The sequence below is a fragment of the Sorghum bicolor genome, chromosome 3 (genome assembly GCF_000003195.3).
Source record: "Sorghum bicolor cultivar BTx623 chromosome 3, Sorghum_bicolor_NCBIv3, whole genome shotgun sequence".
In the NCBI taxonomy this organism is placed as follows: domain Eukaryota; kingdom Viridiplantae; phylum Streptophyta; class Magnoliopsida; order Poales; family Poaceae; genus Sorghum; species Sorghum bicolor.
The window spans coordinates 7,815,736-7,838,023 of NC_012872.2; the positions used below are offsets into that span (position 1 = coordinate 7,815,736).

Below are 22,288 nucleotides of genomic sequence, written 5' to 3' on the forward strand. Positions count from 1 at the left end.
TGCCGTTATGGAATAAATTTATTTGATCTCTTCTTTATTTTGTTGTGGTTAAATTTGACCATGGTAAAGAACTAGTCAGAGTAAAGTCTGTCCCTCAAGCCTATTACTGGTATTGTGTTTGGAAGATTCAGATAAGTTTTTCTTTATTCTTTGGTGCAAGAAGGAAGAAGGAAGACACAAGAAAGAAATTTCAACTACGTCTATTGGAATGTTGATCGTCGCTCATTGGTTATATGTTTTTGAGCCTTTTACCGAGTGTTTGCCTGTGCGAACATCCATATGATTCGTCATATAAGTTTGGACTTGAGATTTGGAGGTATACGAAGCATGGGTACATTATAGATGAAGAACAGTTTCTCGGTATATGTATTGTATTCCAGAGTGTCTATAACATGATGATGTACTCAACTGTATTTTAATATAATTCTTGTTTTGTCTAAATTTTTACGTGGCAATATTTTAAAAAGAGAAGATATATATGAATTTAATGGTCATAAAAGTAAATGTTTATGAAACAAAAGAATAAACTAGAATGATTGTTTAATTATTGCATTCTATGTTTTTAGAAATGACGCTACAAAACTTCACCAAGGCTATCATTAGTGGGGGCTTTATCCAATTTTTTATACATCTATATTTTGGAAACTATGCAGAAGAGTTTTATCCGCATGAAACTTTTTCTACTCCTATGAAACTCTTATCTCTCTTCATTAATACGGTACCACATCAGCATATTTAATATTCGTAAAACTCTAATAAAACCTCGTTGAGACTTACCTAAAATTAGCCTATGCAGTTCCTGGTCAACTTAAAATGGTATATCAATTAATTGCCCACTGTTTTTTTCCCAAAGCCGTGAAAATCTACAGTGAGATGAATGCGTCGAAAATGTAACTGACTTCTATGCGGCGCACTATTTCGTAACGTGTTTTTTTTTGAAAGTAACTATCGAACAGAATGTTTCCCAGAGCAAATATAATAAAAGACTATAGAAAGATTGTATACCAAAGCAGAGAAAATAATAAATGAGAAAAGTAGCGGGCTACTGGTATACGATCGGCTTATGCACAAGGAAAAAAACTATATAAGAGAAATAGATAAGTCATAGGTGTGCCAATTACTATATAAGTTGGCTCATAGATATGTTTTAAAGGTAGATACAACCAATATAGGGTTGTATTGCAAGCCTTACTCTCATACAGGGAGTAGATTGTCTTATTAGAAATCGGCGGGCCAAAATTTTAGGTCACATTGTGAACTTATAATATAATAAAAAAGCTGACATACAAAGAATCACACTAAACCAAAATTAGCTTAATCTTCCCTAACCTTATAGTAAAAGGTGACAACCACTATGATACCAAATAAGTATATTATAAAAATATATTTTATAATACGTCTAATAATACTAGTTTGATGCCATAAACATCGGTGCTCTTTTTTTAAAATAAATTTTACCAAATTTAAATTAGTTTAGCTTAGGACTACTCCAGATGTTAAAATTGAAAAGACACGAGGAAAGAGAGATTCATATGCCATTGTTTATTTGTGTATATGTAGTAAAGTAGGGGCTGGAAAATAGGAGTATTTCCGGTGACAAGAGCAATGCCCATAGAAATCAGTAGTGCTGAAAATAGGAGTATTTCCGGTGATGAGAGCAATGCTCATAGAAAACAGTAGCGCTGTTCAGCCAATTAGGGAACCTATTCAGCTAAGTAGGGAGTTTGTTTTATTGGAGTTGCTATTACTTTATTTAGCAAAATAGGCTATACTCCCTCTGTCCTGTGACATAATGTATTCTAAAAATTTTAGGACAAATTAAGAAAGAATATAAAAAACACATGTAATCTCATTTTTTTTTCTAATGTGGCACTTTCATCAGAATGATTGACGATGATTGGTTGATAAATAAAAAGTATTTAATGTAAAATTATTTTTATCATCTAGAATGCAATATGTTTGAGGATAAATTTTAAATGCTAGAATACACTATATTTAAAGGACGGAGAGAGAGTAGGCTATTGAAATCCTTTTGCTGGTGGACATAAAAGATGGAGTAATTTGTTCACGATGATCATGTTTTTTTTTGTTATCAAACATGTCCACGAGCAAATTGTTCCATTATCAATGTCCACTAACAAACGGAGATAACTGTCATGCCTTATTTAAGTGATCAGAACTTCCTTGGTTGTTTGGTTTAGGCCGTTTATTGCAATTTGCAAATAGATTGCGATCAATCTGTTGTATCATGCCATACACGTCATGTACATTGCCTTTACGCGAGTGTACAAGTTGATTGATATAGTAAAAAGTCTCTTCAGATTTTCTCAAATTGACGCCACATTGGACTCTACGCATGCACTAATTAGTGCAGCAATCGTGCATGGAATCAATTTGTTGATCTACTATCGCCCACATTGAGGCAACCCTTGCCCTTCCATCCTGGAACCGTCTCCACTTCTCAGTTATATATACCGCCCTGGCATGGCAGTGCTAGTCCAGCATCACTGATACTGTACCAGCGACATGGAGATCGAGAGTAACGCCGATGGCAGCGCCGGCAAGCGGAATGGACAAGTTGAGCAAGAGGGCGAGCATGTCGCCAATGCCAAGAGGCTCAAGGGCAGCATTGAGGTGGAGGCCTTCAGTTGCCGCGTCTGCGCTCAGCTCCTCAGTCCTCCCATCTTCGAGGTAGGAGAAGCCTTGATCGTTTGGCCGAAAAGCCATGTTTAAAAGTTAGGTTTTGTTTTAGCTTCGGATTTTCAGAACTGTAGCACTTTCGTTTTTATTTGACAAACATTATCTAATCATAGAGTGAGTAGGCTTAAAAGATTCATCTCGTAATTTACAGGTAAACTGTACAATTAATTTTTATTTTCGTCTATATTTAGTGCTCCATGCATGTGCCACAAGATTCGATGTGATAGAAAATCTTGAAAAATTTTTGGTTTTTGGTTGAACTAAACAAGGCCTTGCTAATTCTCGTGCCATTTATTTCTCTGTTCCGCCAGTGTTCCTCGGTGTCTTGGCATTTCATTTGCTCCTCCTGCCGCGACAAGCTGCCGGCGGACAAGAACAAGTGCCCCTTGTGCTCCGGCGCCGGCGGCTGTGACCTCGCGCGCAGCCTCGGCATGGAGCGCGCCGCCCGATCCATCCTCGTCGACTGCCGCTACGCCGAGCGCGGGTGCACGGTGAAGACGGCCTTCTACGAGCCGCGGGACTCCCACGAGAAGGTCTGCCCGCACGCGCCGTCCCTATGCCCGGAGCCGGGCTGCGGCTTCGCCGGGCGGCCGGAGCAGCTCCTGGACCACCTCACCGGCCACCACGGCTGGCCGTCCACGAAGTTCGATTACCCGGAGGCGTTCGATCTCCGCGTCGACGAGCCGGGCGCGCAGGTCCTCTGCTGCAAGGAAGACGGCCAGCTCTTCCTCGTGAACGTGAAGCCGACCGCGCGGCCGCCGCCCGCCGGGCGCGTCGTCTCCCTCGTCGGCGTTCCGCCCTACCTCAAGCCCACCGGGTTCGGGTGTAGGGTGGAGTTCTCGTGCTTTTTGTCTCATCGCGGCACGATGGCGCTGGACGATATACAGCCCCTGCGGCTCTCCGACTGGCCCCCGGCGACGGAATTCCTCTGCGTTCTGCCCGACATCTCCGACAAGGAAAACGAGGCGAGTAGTGTCAAGCCGCTGGAACCCACGTTCAGAATCATGTTCGTATGTGCTTCCTCTAATGAAGGTGAGAGGTCGTGGCATGACACTATCTACATCGAAAGCGACGAGGATGATAGTGATTATGAGGATGACGATTGATTTATCGTTCGATGATCAGTTGACTTGGCCACATGGATGCGTAGCGTAGCTAGCATTCGCTGTACGTGCGGGTTCTCCGGTCATATGGATGGTGCCATTTAGATTCTCGTGATCCATCCGCGGGTTTCAGTATTGGTGTGACTTCTACGTGTTATTTGCTTTCTTCATCTCAAATTATAATTCATTTAATCTTGGAGAGTCAAATTATCTCAAGTTTAATTAAATTTATATAATAAAATAATAGCTATTATAATACCAATTAAATATCGTTTGATAATTTTTATAATCATATTTCACGGTATACTCATTTTATATTATAAAACTTAGTATTTCTTTTATAATTTTGGTCAAACATGAAAATACTTTGACTTTTTAAGATTCTTAAAATAACTTATAATTTGAAATGGATGGTGTATTAAATTTCTTGTGCGTTAACGTAGACAAGTTCCATTTTTGTGAAACTTTCATCAGTTTTCATGTATACTATGTTCTGATCTCTCTGTTTCTAAAAGCTTTAATTCCTAGAATTGTCTTATTTTTGTGAAACTTTCATCAGTTTTCATGTATACTATGTTCTGATCTCTTTGTCCCTAAAAGCTTTAATCCTAGAATTGTCTTACGTCAAACTTTTTAAACTTTGGTCGAATTTCTAGAAAAACACAAACTAGTATCATTAGATTTATTATATAATATATTTTTATAAGATACTTATTTTATGTCAGACATATTGATGCTCTTTTCTATAAAGTTGGTCAGTTAAAAAGTTTGACTGACACAGATTATAGGAATTGAAGCTTTCAGAGACACAATATCATATCAGCTTATCTATTGTCTACAAAACTTCTAAAACTAGCCTAAGGGTCTCTTTTGGAACATGAAAACTTTTCCTTGTTCCATGAAATTCGAACTGATTTCTATAAAATTTATGTACAATTCCTGTGTGATATTTCTGTAAGTACTTTATGTTGAACTAATTTGCAGTTTAGTTCCTCTCAATGGTAACATAAATACAGCGACGTAATGCGATACGACTCATGGTGGGGTGGTGTTTGCCGTGAACGGATCCATATTTGATTGAGGAGTATCTCCTAACAGAATGGGCTAAACCAAGCAGGTGTATCGCAATTTGATCTCCACCCTAATCAAAGTACATTATATTTTATCGAACAAACGTCACCTAAGTACTAGCTATGTGCTTGTTCCAAATATAAGCGCTTAATTTTTACTTATAACTTGAAAAAATCCATAGTACAACCAAGTTGCTCGTGTCGTGTTTGTTCTCATGTGGCAATGTTGTCAATGAGGATCGTTTAGCGATGCGATGGAAGTTGAAAATTAATAGTTGGATTGAAGGCCTAATTTAATTGTATGTTTCATGTTTTACTGCCATGTTCAATCCAACCATGCACATAATATAGCTCACTTGGTTCAGTTTCTTTTGATAGACTAATCGAAAAGACAAATAAGTGTACAATCCATTCCAATTTTAAAGAGTCTGGATAGAGATGGTTACAGGGCTGAGCTCTTGGGGACCTTCCCGGAGACTTCTCGTCTAGTGACCACCTCATCGGAGGTCGAGGATACGAGATCTGGTAGGGAGCAGGGGTCTCTGAGGAAGGCACAACTTTTGGCCTGTCGAGATCGATGGTGAGTAGAGAACAGGGGTGTCTGACCACTTTGGGGGCAACAATTCAAGTGTTGGCGATCTTTCATTTGTTCCCAAACAAAGTAAAGTCAAGGCGAGTTGCTGGCTAGAAAGCCGCTTGCGGTGACAACCAGAATTCCCACCTATATAGGCTCCACTGAAAGTTCAAACGCTATATTGAGGATTTCTTGTTGATTGCCGAGAGCAATCATTGGTGTGATAAGGTAAGGGGATTTGGAGTCCAGATTGACATAGGTTCTTGTGGATTCAAACTAAAACTTCAATAAGTTTTTTCCTGTTTGAACATGTGAAGGAGAGGGTTAAGATCAAATCAGTTCTGGTCGACTTTTATGAGTTTTACTAGGTTAGTAATGGCAAGGTGAACTCACCACGACCAAGGAGAAGCAAGTGGTTCTAGAGAAGAAGACAGAGGGAGAGGGAAAAAGGAGGATTCGAAGGTGGAAGAGAGGGGCTGACATGTCAACATCTATGGTTCAGGTTACCTCTGAATGATGAAATTCTATTGTGATTTAAATGTTATGACCTCATATTGGGCATGGATTGGCTTGAGGAACATAGCCCCATGTGGGTCCATTAGAAAATGAAGAGGACAAGGTTCACTTATCCATCTAACATGATTACCTCCAAGGTGTGAACCATGTGACACAATCTTGCCTCAAGATATCTTTCAAGAAACTTAAGGGCATGCTAAGGAAAGGGTTTGTATCTTAGTTACTCCATCATGCTCATATCACTCAAGTTATGCACGCACCATGTATTCATTAAGACATGCAACAAGCGTTGCATTCATTTAAGGATGTCTTTCTGGAATCTTCTTAGTTTCCTCTACCAAAATAGATTTAGATTATCATATATCTATTGATACCTAGTGCTCCTCTAGTGAATGTGAAGCCATATGGATATAGAACGCTTAGAAGGATGAGACCGAGAAGCAACTTCAGAAAATTCTCACGAGTGGTATCATCCAACCTAGTGTTAGCACCTTTTCCTCCCTAGTGCTATTAGTGTCCAAGAAAGATGGCACTTGGCAGGTAGTAGGTCTTCCCTTGGGGGAGCCCCGCGTCGTCTCCCCTAGGAGACTCGGGGCGACACTCACGCCGCCGCTCGTAGGCCAGCTCCGGCCGCCGTCGCCGCGGCTCCGGCTAGCGGTGGCGGCGGCCCGCAGCGGCGCCCCTTAGTTGGCTCCCTGCAGCACCCTCGCTCCCCCCATTTCCTCCCTATCTCTCCCCGTCTCTCTCTTCCAACGCCGCTGGTGGGCTCGAGGCGGCGGATCCATGCTCCCTGGCCGCGGATCCGGTGCTTCGACGTTCGGATCCGTGTCGACCCCCCTGGCGGTCGCTCAAGATGAAGTGGACGGCGGCGGTTCGGGCTCGGGGGAGTGGCTTGCCTGCCCTACCTCTCCCCGGACCTCCTGCTCCATTGCGGCCGCGCGCACCTCGTCATGGCGGCGGCGCAAGCTGCGCCTCGGTGGCTGGATCCGGCTCCCCCACGCCTGGTTTTGCCGTCAGTACCTCTCCCCCTTCCCCAATGCCTTGGGGCGGCGACGGGGGTGGCGGTGGCTCCGGCCCCAGCGCCCTCCCTCCATTCTCCTTCACCACCGGTGGATCCCTCCTCTCCTACATCAACAAGGAAGACATTGAACGACCGTGGACGGATTGGGGCCTTCTGGGTCTCGATCTGTCTGCTGCTCATTGGTCATCAGCGAGGCGGCGGTCTTTGGGCTACTCTAACCCCATCTTGGTGGTCCTGCAGCGTCGCGGGGCACACGGTTCGACTGCTGGCGTGCCGGCAGTGGGGCAGTGTGCCCTTCGCGTTTGTGCAGGGGCCAATTGCAGCACGCTTGTGAGGTTTGGCCGCGGGCTTGCTGGCGGCGGGGCTCCGTGTTCGTGGGCGCCTTCCCGCCTTCTCCTCGGGAAGGCACAACGCAGTTTGGTCACCGCGACGGCGTTGACCTCGGCAACCTCATGGGTGATAGCGTGCTGTTGGAGTGCTAGTGCATGCCTCCCATCTCACGGGTGAGTCTAGCAATGGCTCTGTGTGGTGTGGTGGTGACCGGCTCCTCCCTTCGTTAGGACGGTTGCTTGCCGGTGTGCGCCCCCTCCGTCGTGGGCGAGTCCAGGTGTGGCTCCGCGCGGTGTGGTGGCGACCGGCACGTTTGGGGATCCTTGTTGTCGCGTGCCTCCCACCGCCGCGGGCGAGTCTGGGAGCAGCTCCGCGCGGTGTCGGCGGCCGACACCCCCTCTGTTTATGCGAGAACGCTTTTGCCCCCTCGTCGCGGGCGAGTCCGGCATGGCTCCGCGCTGAGCGGAGGCGGTTGACGTTTGCCGGTGCGCTCCTACCATCATCGCGGGCGAGTCCGAAAGGCTCTGCATGGTGTGGAGGCGGCCGGCTACCACCTCAGTCGCGGGTGGGTCTTTGGAGGCTTTGGCAACAGCTCTAGGCGAAAGCTCAGCTCAAACTTTTTGAGCCAGCGACGAGATTCTCCTTCTTGGAGGCGTCACTGAAGAGCCTTGCAACTACCTCTCATCGACACATGGCTCGGGAGAAATCCTTGCCAAGCTTCGGCTTGGATGACGATGATTACGTTACGGCGTCATTCACCCCCCTGAGGCATCGTCGAAGAGCTCATATGTTCTGATGTAGTAGTCTCCGTGTCCTGCTACTGTTTCCTTGTTTTCTGTGGCTCTGCCACTTCTCGCCCTAGCGCTAGGGCGTTCGGTGCGGCGGTTGTTGTTGTTGTTGTTGTTGTTGTTGTTTTCCTCCTCAAAACTTCTGTAAACTTCTGTAAATCTGCCTTTTTGGGCCCTTTTGAATACATTCAGGTGGGAGTAATCCCCCCGGTGAAAATTCAAAAAAAAAAAGATGGCACTTGGTGGTTCTATGTAGACTATAAACATCTTAATGTCATTGCAGTTAAAACAAGTACCATGTGCCAATTGTGGATGAACTTCCTAATGAGCTTCATGGATCTTGCTAGTTTACCAAGTTAGACCAAGTCTGGGTACCATCAAATTAGGGTAGTATATGGTAAAATTCCCAAGATCACATTTAAACACATGAAGGACATTAGGAATTTAAGGTGATGCCATTTGGACTCACCAATGCCCCAACCACCTTTTAGTCCATTATGAATGACATTCCCCCCCTCTTCAGAAAGTGTACATGTTTTTATGGACAATATTCTTATATTCAGTAAGTCCTTAGCGAAGCATGTACACACCATTAATAGGGAGTGGTTGAAATTTTAGGGCTAATAATCAAAGTGCTCTTCTATTCAAAATCATATTATTTGGGTCATATCATTGGCTCCATAGGAGTAGCACCTGATCCATGCTCGAATCGTATCTTGGGTTGTTATTAACTCAAGTGAAGAAGCATTTTCCATTGGCTACAACTTGGGGTCAACTTGCATCTTAAGCAGGGTGAGGCAAGAGGATTTGTGTATCATGGCCAGTGATGTCATGGATGTCCATGGCATAGTGAGTAGAAAGTACTGTTTGAGGATTCACTCCATCATAGATGAGGTGGGGCGTCATGAGTTTACTCCTCAAATTTGATGGAATGACTTCATTTTTCATACTAGTGGTATTTATTAGCTTGCGAGGAATGAGGTGATGATGCATCAACTCATTCTATTCCAGAAACCAAACAAAAAAGTGAGGAATGAGGAGACGATGGACTAACTTATTTCTCAAACCAAACACACCATTAAATGTATGGTGCCACCATGATGTGAGATAGGGTTAGGAAAAGAGAAGAATGATATTGTAAACTATCCTCTTCCTATCTAACTTTGCTTCTCGTCCTCCTTCTGTAGGTGATATATTCTCCCAAACCTTATGGGTGCATGGCTAATGTAGGAAAATTCGTGACATGGCTAGAAATGGCAATGCGACAGACTGGGTCTAAGGGAGCATTTTTGCACCTACACCCAAAATTGACACCAAAACCCCACCTTGGCCCTGAAATTACTATTAGGAAAAATCACACCTGATCCCAAACTAGATGGGGCCCTGAATCCTGAAAGACCCCCAAGAACCAAACTAGAAAAATATCTACATTGATGATATCACATAAAAAATATAATATCAATTGATTATATTTGGATCATCTACATCCATGTTGTCATAGAGGATGTCGCCATCACTGGGTCGAGTCAGATGTTGTTCAGGTGTTGTTGAGCCAAGCCAGACATTGTAGTGGCTACCGATGGAGTTGGACTCATCTAGCATTGCTACTTAGTGGGGCCTTGTTATGAGACACTCGGAAAGGATCTGCTTGGGCACCGCATGGTGCAGGGGGATGAGTCTTTGGACATGCTTGAACTACAACTAGGTGGGGAAGGAGTTTGGGAAGGGGTGTGACTAGAGGAGATTGGAGAGTTGATATTTTATACCTCATGTTGATTTCAATAGTTGGGCTATATTGGGATTCATGGTGGACTGAATTTACTCCAGTTCAAATTCTCGAGGCCACCCGTGGGTGAAAATAAAAACACACCGTGCACTCACCTCATTTTGGAGCTCAACCCTAGAGCTCCATGTGGGAATCTGGATCCACCTCCGCTCCTAGGTGTAAAATCCATGAATTTTAGGTCTAGACCCACTCGACTGCTATCCCTAGACACAGGGTCCTATTACGGTAGCTCTTGGATAGTCCATTGACAATGTTATCAGAAGTGATAATAACATGTTGGTGTGGGGAGCAAAGATGAATAAGATACCACATGCAGGGACAAAACTAGGCCCTTTTGTAGGTGTCAACCGACAATGACTACTTTTTATAGTTAGTGGAAAGACATTATTACACACTATTTCATAATGCTAAAAATAATAACCTCCAAATCTGATGACCCTGTTGCTATTTCTAAGGTGGCTTTGCCTCTAGTGGCAGGACAAGTCATCGAACGTAATAAACCCCAGGAAAGCTGATTCCTTATCTTTTTTGCCTTTTATTAATCATGTACCTTTTTATAATTTAAATGACTCTTAGAATTCATTGGCTCATATCAACTTAGCCGTATAGATGAACATATAGCAAGGCCCCAACAAAAAAAGATTTAGTTTTGGGTCTATGTAGCCAATCCAAATAATCGCTTACATTATGAGCAACAAATTTGTTTGAGGAAGTGACAATGAACTTTCATGAACAAATGATGGTTTATTTGTTCAGCAAACCCTTCTGAATAACAAGCCCAATACTCACATATGAGCTACAACTGTCATGATAGGCATTATGCGCTATCTGCTAGGCACACAAGAATACCAAATAATAATTAGTCCTGAGGCAATACAGGTACAAGGAGAAGCTTCTTTGTTCGGTGCACTGTCACTCCAAATGATTCAGTCATATCAATGCCACTTTTCTTCAATTCTGGTGGTAGCTCCCAGTTGAAGTGGTACACAAGGTTTGCTAGCATGATCTCTATAGAAGAAATGGCAAAGCTTATTCCTGGGCAAATCCTTCGCCCAACCCCAAATGGCAAGTAGTGGAAATCGTTTCCTCTATAGTCCATGGTCATGGCGCTGCCACCTTCCAAGAACCGCTCAGGCATGAACCTCTCAGCACTCTCCCAATAGATAGGATCCCTAGCAAGAGCCCAAGCATTCACGATGACACATGTTCTAGACGGTATCGTGTAACCCTCTATGTCACATTCAGCCATGGAGAGGTGGGGCACAAGGAGAGGAGCTGGTCCATGGAGTCGTAGTGTCTCTTTGATGACTGCCTTTAGGTAGGACAGACCATTCAAATCGTCTTCAGTAACAATTTCCTTTTCCTTTGGTATAGTCCTCAGCTCGTCTTGTAGCTTGGTCATGAGGTTGGGGTTTTGCATGAGCTTAATCATAGCATATTCCAACACTATGAATGATGTATCAGTGCCAGCTTGGAACATGATCTACATATATGTGGATAGATAACAATAAATAGTGGACCTGATTTATAAACATAAGCTAGCATTATTGTGCTTGCTAAAAAATGACAATGTGCGCAATTTAAATGTCATACCACCAGTTGTGCCTTGATATGGTCCCTCGTGAGGTTGTACTCTTGCTGGATAGAGAGCAACAGATCAATGAAGTCACTTTCCTCGTCGACATGTTGTGACTCTGACCTTGTTGCATTTGCATGGCCATCAATGAGCTTATCAAGAAGCTCGTCCCATCTCTTGTGCACCTTCTGAGCCTTAGCACACACCATCCTCTTGACCATATCCAGCTTCACCAAGACAGGGAAGTAGTCCTCAAGGTTGAAGCCACCTATGAGGGACGAGTTCGCCTCAGCCAGTTCTCGAAAGAGCTTGTTACGGCCTTTCTCCCTAAAATACTCGTCTGACACAGCATGACACACTATGTCGTTGGCGAAGGAGCTGAGCAGGTCGCTCAATTCAACGGTCGTGCCTGAGATTGCTGCCTTCCGAATCTTGGCTATGACCAACCTCACCTGCCAATTAAGCAGTCAATTATTTTTCTCGGTCATGCAAAAGGTTTGCATGTATTTGTATTAAGGTAGAAAAAAACTATACATGTAGCGTCCTAGGGGTCAGAAAAATTATACATAGATGCTCATACCCTCTCTAGTGTACTGATAAGTGGTCAATAATCACAATGAAGCCGAATTGGTCATGTATAAGAGGCGAGCGGAGTTCAGTAGAGTGAGGTGACAATGTATAGAACAAAGTGATTGATTTACTATTGTGTTTTAATCAGCACATCAAATACAGAACAAGTCACATGCATATAGTATTGTGATTTTCATGTACGTACAATTGCAGTATGCCACTAACCTCTCTGCCAGGCCATGCGCCCACTATTGGGCCATCTTACACAGATAAGACATTAACCTGTTTGGATCATCTTAGATTTTTTTTTTGGTGTGTGGGCATGGCCTACTCTCTGCCAGGCCATGCGCCCACTGTTGGGCCACCTCTGCAGATTTTTTTTGTTTTGTTTTTGTGCCTGTTGATAATAACAGATCGTACATGTTATCTAGGGATTATCTCTATTATAATTGAAATCTTCTTCAAGTCACCTCCTACTTCAAAATCAACGGCAAAGAATACACGCCCAACGAATCGGACGTGTCAGATTTAGATGTTAGAAGCCGCTTCCAACTCTCCTCTCTCACGCGCGCGAGCCCGCGCCTTCAGAAGCCACGTCGCGGGTTCGAGCCAGACACCTGCAATTGCATTTTTTTCGTCATTTTTTACTCCCGACATGGAAGCGCCGCCGCCAGGCCGCGAGCGCCGCCGCCAGGACACCCCGTCACGCGAGCGCTGCAGCCAGGAGGCCCTGTCCCGCTAGCGCCGCCGCCAGGATGCCCCGTCCCGCGAGCGCTGCAGCCAGGTGCGCGCTGCCAGGAACCCCTAGCCGTAGCCAGGTGCGCGCTGCCAGGGGCTCGCGGCCGGGACACGCCGAGGCGCGCGGCTAGGGGCTCGCGGCCGGGGCTCGCCGGGGCGTGCGGCCAGAGGCTCACCAGTGCGTGCAGCCAGAGGCTCCCGGTTGGGGCGCGCGGCTAGAGGCTCACCGGGGCGCGCGGCCATGGGCTCGCGGCTGGGGCTCGCCGGGGCACGCGGCCAGAGGCTCGCCGTCAAGTTCGCTTCGAGTACTACTCTCTACGAGGCCGCGTCAAAGGCGTCGCAGGGCGGGGACGCCGTAAGGCCGGTGAGGCCGTGCGGCCGGGGGCGCGGGCTGCTACCCGCAAGGCGAGGACGCGCAGGCCAGTGGCAGCATAGGACACGGCGGTGGAGGGCCTGGCCCTGGCGTCGGATTAGATCCTGGCCAACACGAGGGCCAAGCAGATGGCAGTGCTAGCCGCTGAGCTTGGGCAGCTCAGGGAGAAGATATCCACGTTAGGTGTGTACTCACTTATCTGATTCCAGCTCCGCTTCGTGTTGTTCTGCTGCATCAATGATGGAAATTCACTGGCACTTTGATCTGAGATCCCTCCACTGTACCTTCCTCCATTAGTTTTGTTTTAGTCCATTATGTAAGTAGTTATTTCAGCCTATTCTGTAATTTAGTGTTGTAGGTAGTTTTTTTCATTCTCTAGGATCACACATGGACACTCTTATATTTGCTTCCATCCTTTGTTGCAGAAACCAAATAATTATGTTTTATGGAAATTCTTAGATGGATTGTGCAGAATTATGGAAAGGAAAAGAAAGAACAACAGGAGGATGGCAGATCAAAGCAAGCATCCAGTGAGAAAGCACAATTTGTAAGCCAAATTTCTATTCTGTTGCTTCCCTTTTTGTAGCAACAAAGGTCAGCATTTATCTAGAATGTTTAAGCACTGCAGGTTGCAAAGTTAATAGAATTTTTTAATGTTGTCCCTACCGAATTGCTGAATTCCATCTATTTATTTTTCATACACTATATGATGGAATTGTCTGATTCATGATTCAGAGTATTTGCTGGGAACAAGCAGTACCTGTCATTTTCATCTTCTCTGGGATGTGAACAAATTTGCAACTCATAGTGGTTAAAAAATTTAAGCAAGTTGCAGGTAATTTTCAGCAGCTGTGATCCCCTTAATTTTTAGATGAGTTAACTTGTTAATTTCTTTTGAAGTATCTCTGAGTGAGAGTGCAATTACTGTGCACTAAATGATGCTACCTGGATGCCAATTAATATGATGACTTAAATTTTCATTCTCAAGTGTGGCTTTACTTTTTTCATTTAAGAGTGACTTAAATTTGGCATGACTATGTTTTCTCAATCTGGTTGTGGTTCACTCGCAACCATGATTCTTCTTGAACTTGATATGTATATGAACAGGTATGTTAATCTAAACAATTCATATTGAGTTGTTACTTCACTGTGCTTAGGAGTTAGTTGGAACTGAACACAGTATTATGTGATTTAATGGTTTAGTTGGTAGCTATCTACTTCTAGAATTGGTGTGAGATGGAAGATGAAGAAGCTAGAGAAGTGATGGAACCTCTGCCACTAGCGAGTTTCAGGCAAAGGTAATTGGCTTGGATTGTTCTTGACTCTCAAAACACATGAGATTGTGCTGATTGTATATTGGCATGCAATTAAAGAACACACAAGATTTTGGCCAAACAATGAGCAAGTACCAAATATATAAGCAATGCAGCCTTTTGGAGCAAGTACCAAACATACAAGCTTGGAGCCTATTGGAGATAAAATTTGCTAAAAGGTAAGATGAAGCACTGAAAGATAAATCTGGTAGTAAATTTTCTTTATCTGCTAGGATGAGGCTTCGAGAACCGCGGGGATAGAATTAACTTTGGACTTAATATGGTCCACAACTTTAGATTTTTTTTCTTTATTAAATAGTGAAATAAAATACCTTCCTGTTCTACTCTTTCAGTTGTTTATTTTTATGTGAATTTTTTAAATACATTTCATCTATGTTTTATTACTAATACATGTTGTGACACATTGGCTTAAAATCTGCTTCTTCGGGACTGCATATGTCATCTTTTGGTTGTTTGATTTGCACTATTACGTGTTGTCATAGCATTAGCAGAGGTAGTATACTTTCTGCATACTCCGTATTTTTATTTGGGGTGTTACTTTTTATCTGCTTCCAATATGATAATATACCAAATATGACATAATTTACTACCAATCTGGAATTATATGTTGAGATATACTCCTTTTTCATCCTTGATGTGATGTTGGTTTTTGGTCCAGCTCATTGTCATCATTAGTCTGTCCATTGTTAAAATTGTGGTAAAATTCCTTTTTGTTCATCTGCTGCAGCCTAAAATTGACTCCTTTTCAACAGGCAGAGCTGGGTATTGTCAAAGCTGCATACGAAAGCCTTAAAGATAACTTGTATTGGACTAAGGTGCTTTACTGCTTTGTTTGTCATGTAAGCACAGAACTATTTTATTTACAAAGTACTGACATGTAGATTATTCTAATATTCATCAGTGTTCAAGACGTGATCCTTTTGTATCGGTCACTGATTGAAGCTACAATTTACAGGTTGATTAATTTTCTTTTTGATTTATTTTGGATGGTTTGGTTTATTCTTCAAATTAGAGATAAAATTATGTTTTGCTTATTGTTTTTCTATAACAGTATTATTGTAGACTCATATATTTTAGTGTGACAAAAATATTTGGTTATACAATATTGAATCTTAATGAGTTTTGTTTAATGTTTCACCGTAGCGTTAGCACGGGCATTATACTAGTATTGGTAGAGTACCTCTCGCTCACGAGCGTGACGGTAGGCCCGGACCTTCTTGTTGGTGAGGAGGTGCGTCGTGGAGATCTTCTTGACTTGGCGCCAGTGGTCGCCGTAGGGGGCGAAGGCGACGTCGGTGGAGCCGTAGAAGAGGATGTCAGCCACGGGGGAGTAGGCCCGGGACGCGAACACCTGGTCGTGCGTGCGCAGGACGGCCTGCGCGGCGCGCGGGGAGGAGACGACGAGCGTGGGGACGGCGCCGAGGCGGAGGAGCATGAGGCCGTCGCGGCCGTGCTCGGCGGCGAGGTCGCGGAGGGAGACGTGCGGGAGGGGCCCTACGAGGTGTAGGTGACCGACGACGGGGAGCTTGCGCGGAGGCGCAGGGAGCTTCCCCAGCAGCTCTTCTTGCCTTGCTCTCGCCGCCGTGGCCCCTGCCGACGGCGACGTCGTCGCGTAGCGGCGTATGAGTAGGAGGAGAATTATTACAGGGCAAGCGGCTAGCAGAAGAGAGTAGATCAGTGCTGCTTGTGGAGGTGATTCGTGCAGCTGTTCATGGAGGCCATACTGGTGCACTTCCTGCAGCACTTGAGCCATGGCTCTGGCTGGAACGGAATAGCTATCTATCTAGCTTGCTGTCTGTGTTTGGCAGTTTACTGAGCAGTGGTGTGTGTGGCTTTCCCTATGCGATGCGACCCAGCTGTTATATAGCTCCAGACTCCAGTGTTCCAAGATAGCAGACCTGTTTATCCACAGGATGATATACTCGCATCGTTTTCACGAAAAATCTAGCTCGTCAACTATTCAACGCTTGGGTCTTGGATCGAGACGTCCTGGACTATCATGCAAACATATACAACAAGCAGCCGGAACCCATAATCAGGGCCGAGGACGCCAGCATTCAGGCCAAGCCAACGCCAAAACAGAGCCGCCGCCGGGCACAGGCTGCCAGGCGAGATCTTCCACAGTTCCACGCACGAGCCGCTGCCCTGCTAGAACCGCAGCCGGTCCGCACTGCAATATTCAGAGATGGTGGGTCAGAGTTCATGCCAATCTATACTTTAGCATTCTTTTCAGTTTTTTTTCCCAGTTCAGAGGTCAACACTAGTTGCGACTAGAGCTCACAACATTAAGAGTTTATGGGGCACTAGCCTGATTGCAACCACATTTGCTATTCTTTACATGCTAAGTGAATCTGCTGTTCTGTACTTCTACGTGGGATTCTACCTTGAGTTGTTCTATCTTGAATATGTGCTATTGCCGCTGCTAATTGTACATTTGTACTGCCTGTATATCATGTTGCCCGTAATTTGAGTTCAGTCCTTCTGAGCCACGGCAAGATTTCTGACCTATAAGCATGTTTCATGTTAGTTCTGTTTGTATCTAGAAGTAACACATCATGGTATATATGAATCATACTCATACTTGATCAAAGCTACATAGAAACGTTAAACGGTTTGCATTGAGTTGTCCATCTGTAAGTGGTGTTTGGGGATTGTACATTCTCTTAAACTGTGATTCGCGAAATCTCCAGGATGTTTCAGGCTTCCTAAGGGCACTCACAATGCAGACTCTATCATAGAGCTTAAAGTTATTTATTACCTCGAACAATATGGATTTAGAGTCTAAATAAGACTTCGAGTCTTATTTTCTCTACCTCTTTCTTCAATAAATATGCTGCCACATCAGCAAAATACCATAAATAATATGTAATTAATTGTCTTGGACTCTGTGATAGAGTCTTACACTGTGAGTGCCCTAATGGTGTGGAGGACCAGCGGGGCTTTTATTAGGATGATCTGACAATATTGAAGAGGCGTGGCTTGCTGGTCGATACTGATTTGATAGTGATAGGCATGCTGGTTCATGCAGATTTGGTTGACAGTGACACCGTGCATGATACTCCTAGTGACTATCTTTAGAAACTTTTTTGACCAGCGTGTGAGGGCTGGGTTACGTGCTTCCCGTGCGGATAGGGTTAGGATGTTCTGCCTCGTGGCTCCTCCGTTGGACATTGTGTTATTTACTTGCAACTTGTTAGGTTAAGGATACTATAATGACATGGACGAATCCAAGAAAATATTTAGAGGGGGGGGGGGGGGGGGTTTCCTTCTACCTTGGAACAACTTTAGCCCATTCAAGTGCATCAATGAGCCCTGATAGCCCCACTGCTAGCTCCGTGCCTGTATGATGATGTGGAAGAAAGAAGGGAGGAGAGATAGGTGAGCTTCACTCTCATACAACCAACAAGTTAGGCACAGATTCATAGAAAGAGATGGGTCCATACACTACTAAGTGAATATGAGGAGGATTAGGAAAGTGAAGGTAGGGTATGGGTAAAACTAACAACAATTTTTTTTCTTAAGACATATAAAAGACTATTATTGTGTAGCTTGCCTATTGCAACTTGGCTAATAGTCAAACACTTGGCTCTATTATTGGTCATGCTCTTCGTCATCGCCGTTTTTTGTTTTGTATGCAGGAGCTTGAAAAACACAGATAGAGACATAGGGTGAGAGCGGTCACAGTGAAAAAAGTGACAAAGTTTAAGAGAATTTTTTGTTCAATATAACCTATGTAGATATGATTTATAAATGGTACCTGAATTGCTAAAGAAATCACTAATGACCAACAGTTCCACACTAAATACATATTTGGCATAGCTTCACCAACAATTTCATAAGTTGTTATGGAGCATTTCTTTTGTCATATAGGATGCTGAGGGACGAAGCTAATTTTCTATAGCTTCACCTGGCACAAGTGGACCCTAGTGTGTGTATGTCATATTTGCCCCTAACTAGAGCAGCCATGACACGGGCAAAGAAGGGGCTGAGCCAGGGATAGAGCGCTACCGTGGTGCCGAGGCGTGGATGTCACCACCTCTTTGAGGTGCGCGCAACCATCACCGTTGTGAGGGCCGCGGAAGTAGGTGTCAGGGTGCAGGCACATATGGAGGAGATCGGGGGTGGGGGGGCGGGACGGGGATGACGAGATAAGAAAATAGAAGAAATAGAAAATTGAGAAAGAAAAGGAAAAAAAGGATAATATAGTCTTTGGTCCACCATTAAAGCCATATATTTTGCCTCTAGAATAGATTTAGCTTCACCAAAAAAATTGCTCATGAAGCTAAAGCCCTAAAAGCCAACTTCACTAATAAATTAAAGCTGAGTTGTGTTAAACGGAATCTAAACCCTTTGCTTTTGTCGCTAGTCTGTTGCCAACTACTATCTCTATTCTAAATTATAAATTATTTATGATTTTTCTAGATACTCCCTCAATTCTACAATAGAAGACCTTATTATAGGTGGATGCGAAAACTAAGGTGTATTGGCAAAACATAGCTTTTAACGGTCTAGTTGTGACACAACTATCGGATATGACTGGTAGGACCGAAAGGCAAAAAGTCAGCCATGTGAAATTGTGACTAAAATTTGAAATTTAATGAAAAGGAGTCCGATCCATATTCGGCCGAAGTGGCAAGTCTTGGTCCTTGCTAACGGGAACCCGAGAGCGCCGCTTGGCCGTACTGAGAAAGCACGCCCCCTGAAGATCATGAGTCCAGATCAAAAGATATACTGTCAACCTGACGTCGTTGGTACCCAAAAAAAGAAGGTGCATCAGATATTCAGATCACTGGCTCCGCCGATATACTGGACTAGTGCAATACTAGCTAGTTCCGGTGCATACGGACAACTGGATATTAGCACTTGTTGCATACGGACAACTGGATATTTATGCAAGCATGGCGCACCTATTGGTCAATCACTGAACGACAGGAAACGTGGATCGGTGGTGCCGTACAACCAAAGTTTATTTATTCACAGAATGTTATGTTTGAGTTTTCAGTGTTTAGGGTTTAGAGTTTAGGTAAGAAGGAATAGAAAATATTATTCTTTCTCTCCACCCTGTTCTCTGTCCTTCTCGAGTGAGGTGAGGCCATATGATTTGGATTTTATTGTTTTGTTTAGTAGGGATAGGCCCCTGTACATTGTGGAGATAAAATTTGTGCAACTACCTACTGACAGGAGGCTCACCCTTGCTACTTGACCGGGTAAGATACATTGCTGGTGCTCTAAGTGAAGTAGTGGTTTTTTTAAACCGTATTTCACTATTTTGTATGTATACTTAGGTGTTATGCAGATATGTCTACATGTGGGCTGCATATTTATTTTGGAGATAGTAAGACTCTCATGCTTGTGTAGAGAGAAATTTATATATATATACTTTACTAGCATGACCAAAGAGCTGAAAATATACTACTTATTTAATAAGTGAAGTAAGATGAGCGTTTTGGTGATACACACCGATTTTCCCTCCATTCCAATTATAAGACATTTTTGCCCTTTTAGATACGTTTTTGTTTCTATACACACTTATATATACATACATACATTATGTCTAGATATATATAGTAAAAGTAATGTATCTTAAAAAGCCAAACCACCTTATAATTTTGGGACTACTCAGTAACAAGAAATGATTTAGGTTAGTTCCAAACAATAACTCTATCCCACTTGAATCCACAGTGTTTTAGAATCCCATTGTTTCATAATGGGATTCACTTATCTAGAATTTTATACTCTATCTTGGGATCTCAGATGTCACAGGTAGCTTGTTATTATGTCTTTTCTAGTAACGGTGAAGCTCCGCAAACTACGACTTTGTCTTCTTGGGTGCTGAAAAATTGGATTCTTATGATTTAGACGTGACAATGCATCTAGGTCCTAAGTGGGCTTTGGTGAATTGAGTGACAATGCAATTAAGTGGGCTAAATGAGATTGAACATGTGTTTAGTCCCATGGTTGTATTTATATGAATAGGTGCATTTTCCGGAGAGTTACTTCATCTTCAATAAATTACATTGTCTATGTGTACATACTTATTTATATATTTATATACATATTTTATAATACTCCAAATCTTACTACATGAATTTTTTTCAAAAGAACCCATATTTTTTTTAATATATCATTTTAATAATATTATATCAATATATAAAATGTATAACCATATACTCTATGTATTGCATATTTGGCATACATATTACCCTAGATGGTCTAGTATGATCATATAATTTGTTGGGCCATGTACACCCTAAAATGAAAGATATAGACATGAGACTAACTACTCCCAGGAAGTAGAAAATAATTTCCCTTATATGAATTATAAATGTTGTTTTCCCCAAAATTGTGATATATTGTTGAAATGGCATACATAAGTTGAAATAGAGGAAGAAACATGAGGGCATGCATATCTTTGGTCTTAGTTGATGAAAGCGTGCATATATTATAGTGGGGAAGTCAAATTTCATATGATCACCAAATATGAAGGCTATCTATCAGAAAGTGTGTATAATGACAATCTATTGGAAAATAATAATATTTGGTAGTGTATATTAATTGATACAAGTTGGATTTCAAATTGAAGAAATGGATTACAAATGTGAAGTTATTGCCGACGGCAAAGAAACACTTGACTTTAGGATATGACGAGATGAGGTAAAGGGTCAAGTAAGAAAAATGGTTTCACTTTCAAGGTACTAAATGAAGGTGAAAGACAAGTGACGGCTTGAAGATTGATGGACCAAGGAAAATGGTTCCAAGGGAAGTCACGGTGGACGATCTTGATGATCGTTCCATCGAAGTCGTGTGATCCAGCAGATCGGGCGAGGATCAAGCATGCGCGGGCAGGTCGTCCTCGTCACTTCGTCAGGCTGACGCGCGGGTGCCGAATGGTTGTATGCATGCGCCATGGCGGGGAGGGCGGTAGAGGCTAATGTCGCCCGCAGCGAGAGTGTGCGGCGAGCAGGCAATGCAGGCTGCTACGCAGGAACAGGCTCGCCCTGCAGCCCTGCAGGTGGCTAGGTGCCGGCGAGCTAGGATCATGTGCGAGAGCGAGCCAACACCAGCACCCGACCGGCTCCGGCGAGGAGGACGCTCAAAGCAGAAGAGAGGCGGCGGCGATGACCAAGAAACGACTATGTGGGTGCAGTTCCTGTCCAAGACTCCAAGTCGGATGCCACGGAATGCGGTTATCATGGATGCAACAGAAATTGATCAATCTGACAGATTAGTATTGTATTATCATCGCTCTGGAAAAATCACATGGAAAGAAATACGATCATCACCTAAGATTGACTCTGATGCTACCTTAACCTTATGGAATACGGTCATCCTAGCTGAAGAATAGTTCGCTCTGTGCCCACTGCGCAGGAAACGACCCCCCCCCCCCCCCGCGTCGCTCTCCGTACAGGGCGACACAGGGGCGACTCCCCACCTCCGTCTCCACCCCCGTCGGCCGGCGAGCACCCCGGGCCGTCGCTGCCGCCGGCTTGCGGCGGCGGCGGCCAGCTATGGCGCCCAAAAAGACCACTCCATAGCACCTTTTCCTTTCTCTCTTCCCCTTCCCTCCCCTCCTCCTCTTCCTCCGACCTTGGGCTCCGAGCTTGGTTGGCCGCGGCGCGCTCAGGCTTCAGATCCGGTGCCCCTTGGGTCGGATCCGATGCCCCCTCCATGGATCCGGTAGGGGTCCAGCTCGGCGGCCGGCGTACGCGGCGTGGCGTGCCAGGCAGCCAGTTCCAGGCGGCCTCGACCTTCACCTGGCCATGGCGGACCTGCATCGTCGCCAAGGAGCTGGCCGGCGGTGTAACCGAC

General features: G+C 44.2%; 2 protein-coding genes and 1 long non-coding RNA gene across 7 annotated transcripts; 2 read left to right on the forward strand and 1 right to left on the reverse strand.

Annotated features, from left to right (window-relative positions):
• On the forward strand, window positions 2,527-3,806 carry LOC8079026 (E3 ubiquitin-protein ligase SINA-like 3). The gene is made up of 2 exons (XM_002455222.1): window positions 2,527-2,691; window positions 3,012-3,806. The coding sequence occupies exons 1-2, from the start codon at window positions 2,527-2,529 to the stop codon at window positions 3,804-3,806; spliced, it is 960 nt and encodes a 319-aa protein (XP_002455267.1).
• On the reverse strand, window positions 10,613-17,226 carry LOC8079027 (indole-2-monooxygenase). The gene is made up of 3 exons (XM_002457406.2): window positions 15,660-17,226; window positions 11,482-11,916; window positions 10,613-11,371 (listed from the first exon to the last, which is right to left on the reverse strand). Exons 1-3 carry the CDS (start codon window positions 16,230-16,232, stop codon window positions 10,748-10,750), a joined length of 1,632 nt encoding a protein of 543 aa, XP_002457451.1. The 5' UTR covers window positions 16,233-17,226; the 3' UTR covers window positions 10,613-10,747.
• On the forward strand, window positions 12,688-15,582 carry LOC110434106. 5 transcript variants are annotated; one of them, XR_002451583.1, is made up of 6 exons: window positions 12,689-13,328; window positions 13,571-13,692; window positions 13,881-14,443; window positions 14,519-14,637; window positions 15,232-15,294; window positions 15,381-15,582. It is a non-coding gene; the product is annotated as an uncharacterized LOC110434106 (long non-coding RNA). The 5 variants fall into 5 exon arrangements; XR_002451585.1 differs by having other exon boundaries at window positions 12,688-13,328; window positions 15,207-15,582; XR_002451581.1 differs by having other exon boundaries at window positions 15,232-15,582.

Coding starts and splice junctions, on each gene's coding strand:
- LOC8079026 (XM_002455222.1), top strand. CDS start 2,527: ATGGAGATCGAGAGTAACGCCGATGGCAGCGCCGGCAAGCGGAATGGA. Junction 2,692..3,011: donor TCAGTCCTCCCATCTTCGAG/GTAGGAGAAGCC, acceptor CTGTTCCGCCAG/TGTTCCTCGGTGTCTTGGCA.
- LOC8079027 (XM_002457406.2), bottom strand. CDS start 16,232: ATGGCTCAAGTGCTGCAGGAAGTGCACCAGTATGGCCTCCATGAACAG. Junction 11,917..15,659: donor GTCACGCTCGTGAGCGAGAG/GTACTCTACCAA, acceptor CTTAATTGGCAG/GTGAGGTTGGTCATAGCCAA. Junction 11,372..11,481: donor ATATCAAGGCACAACTGGTG/GTATGACATTTA, acceptor ACATATATGTAG/ATCATGTTCCAAGCTGGCAC.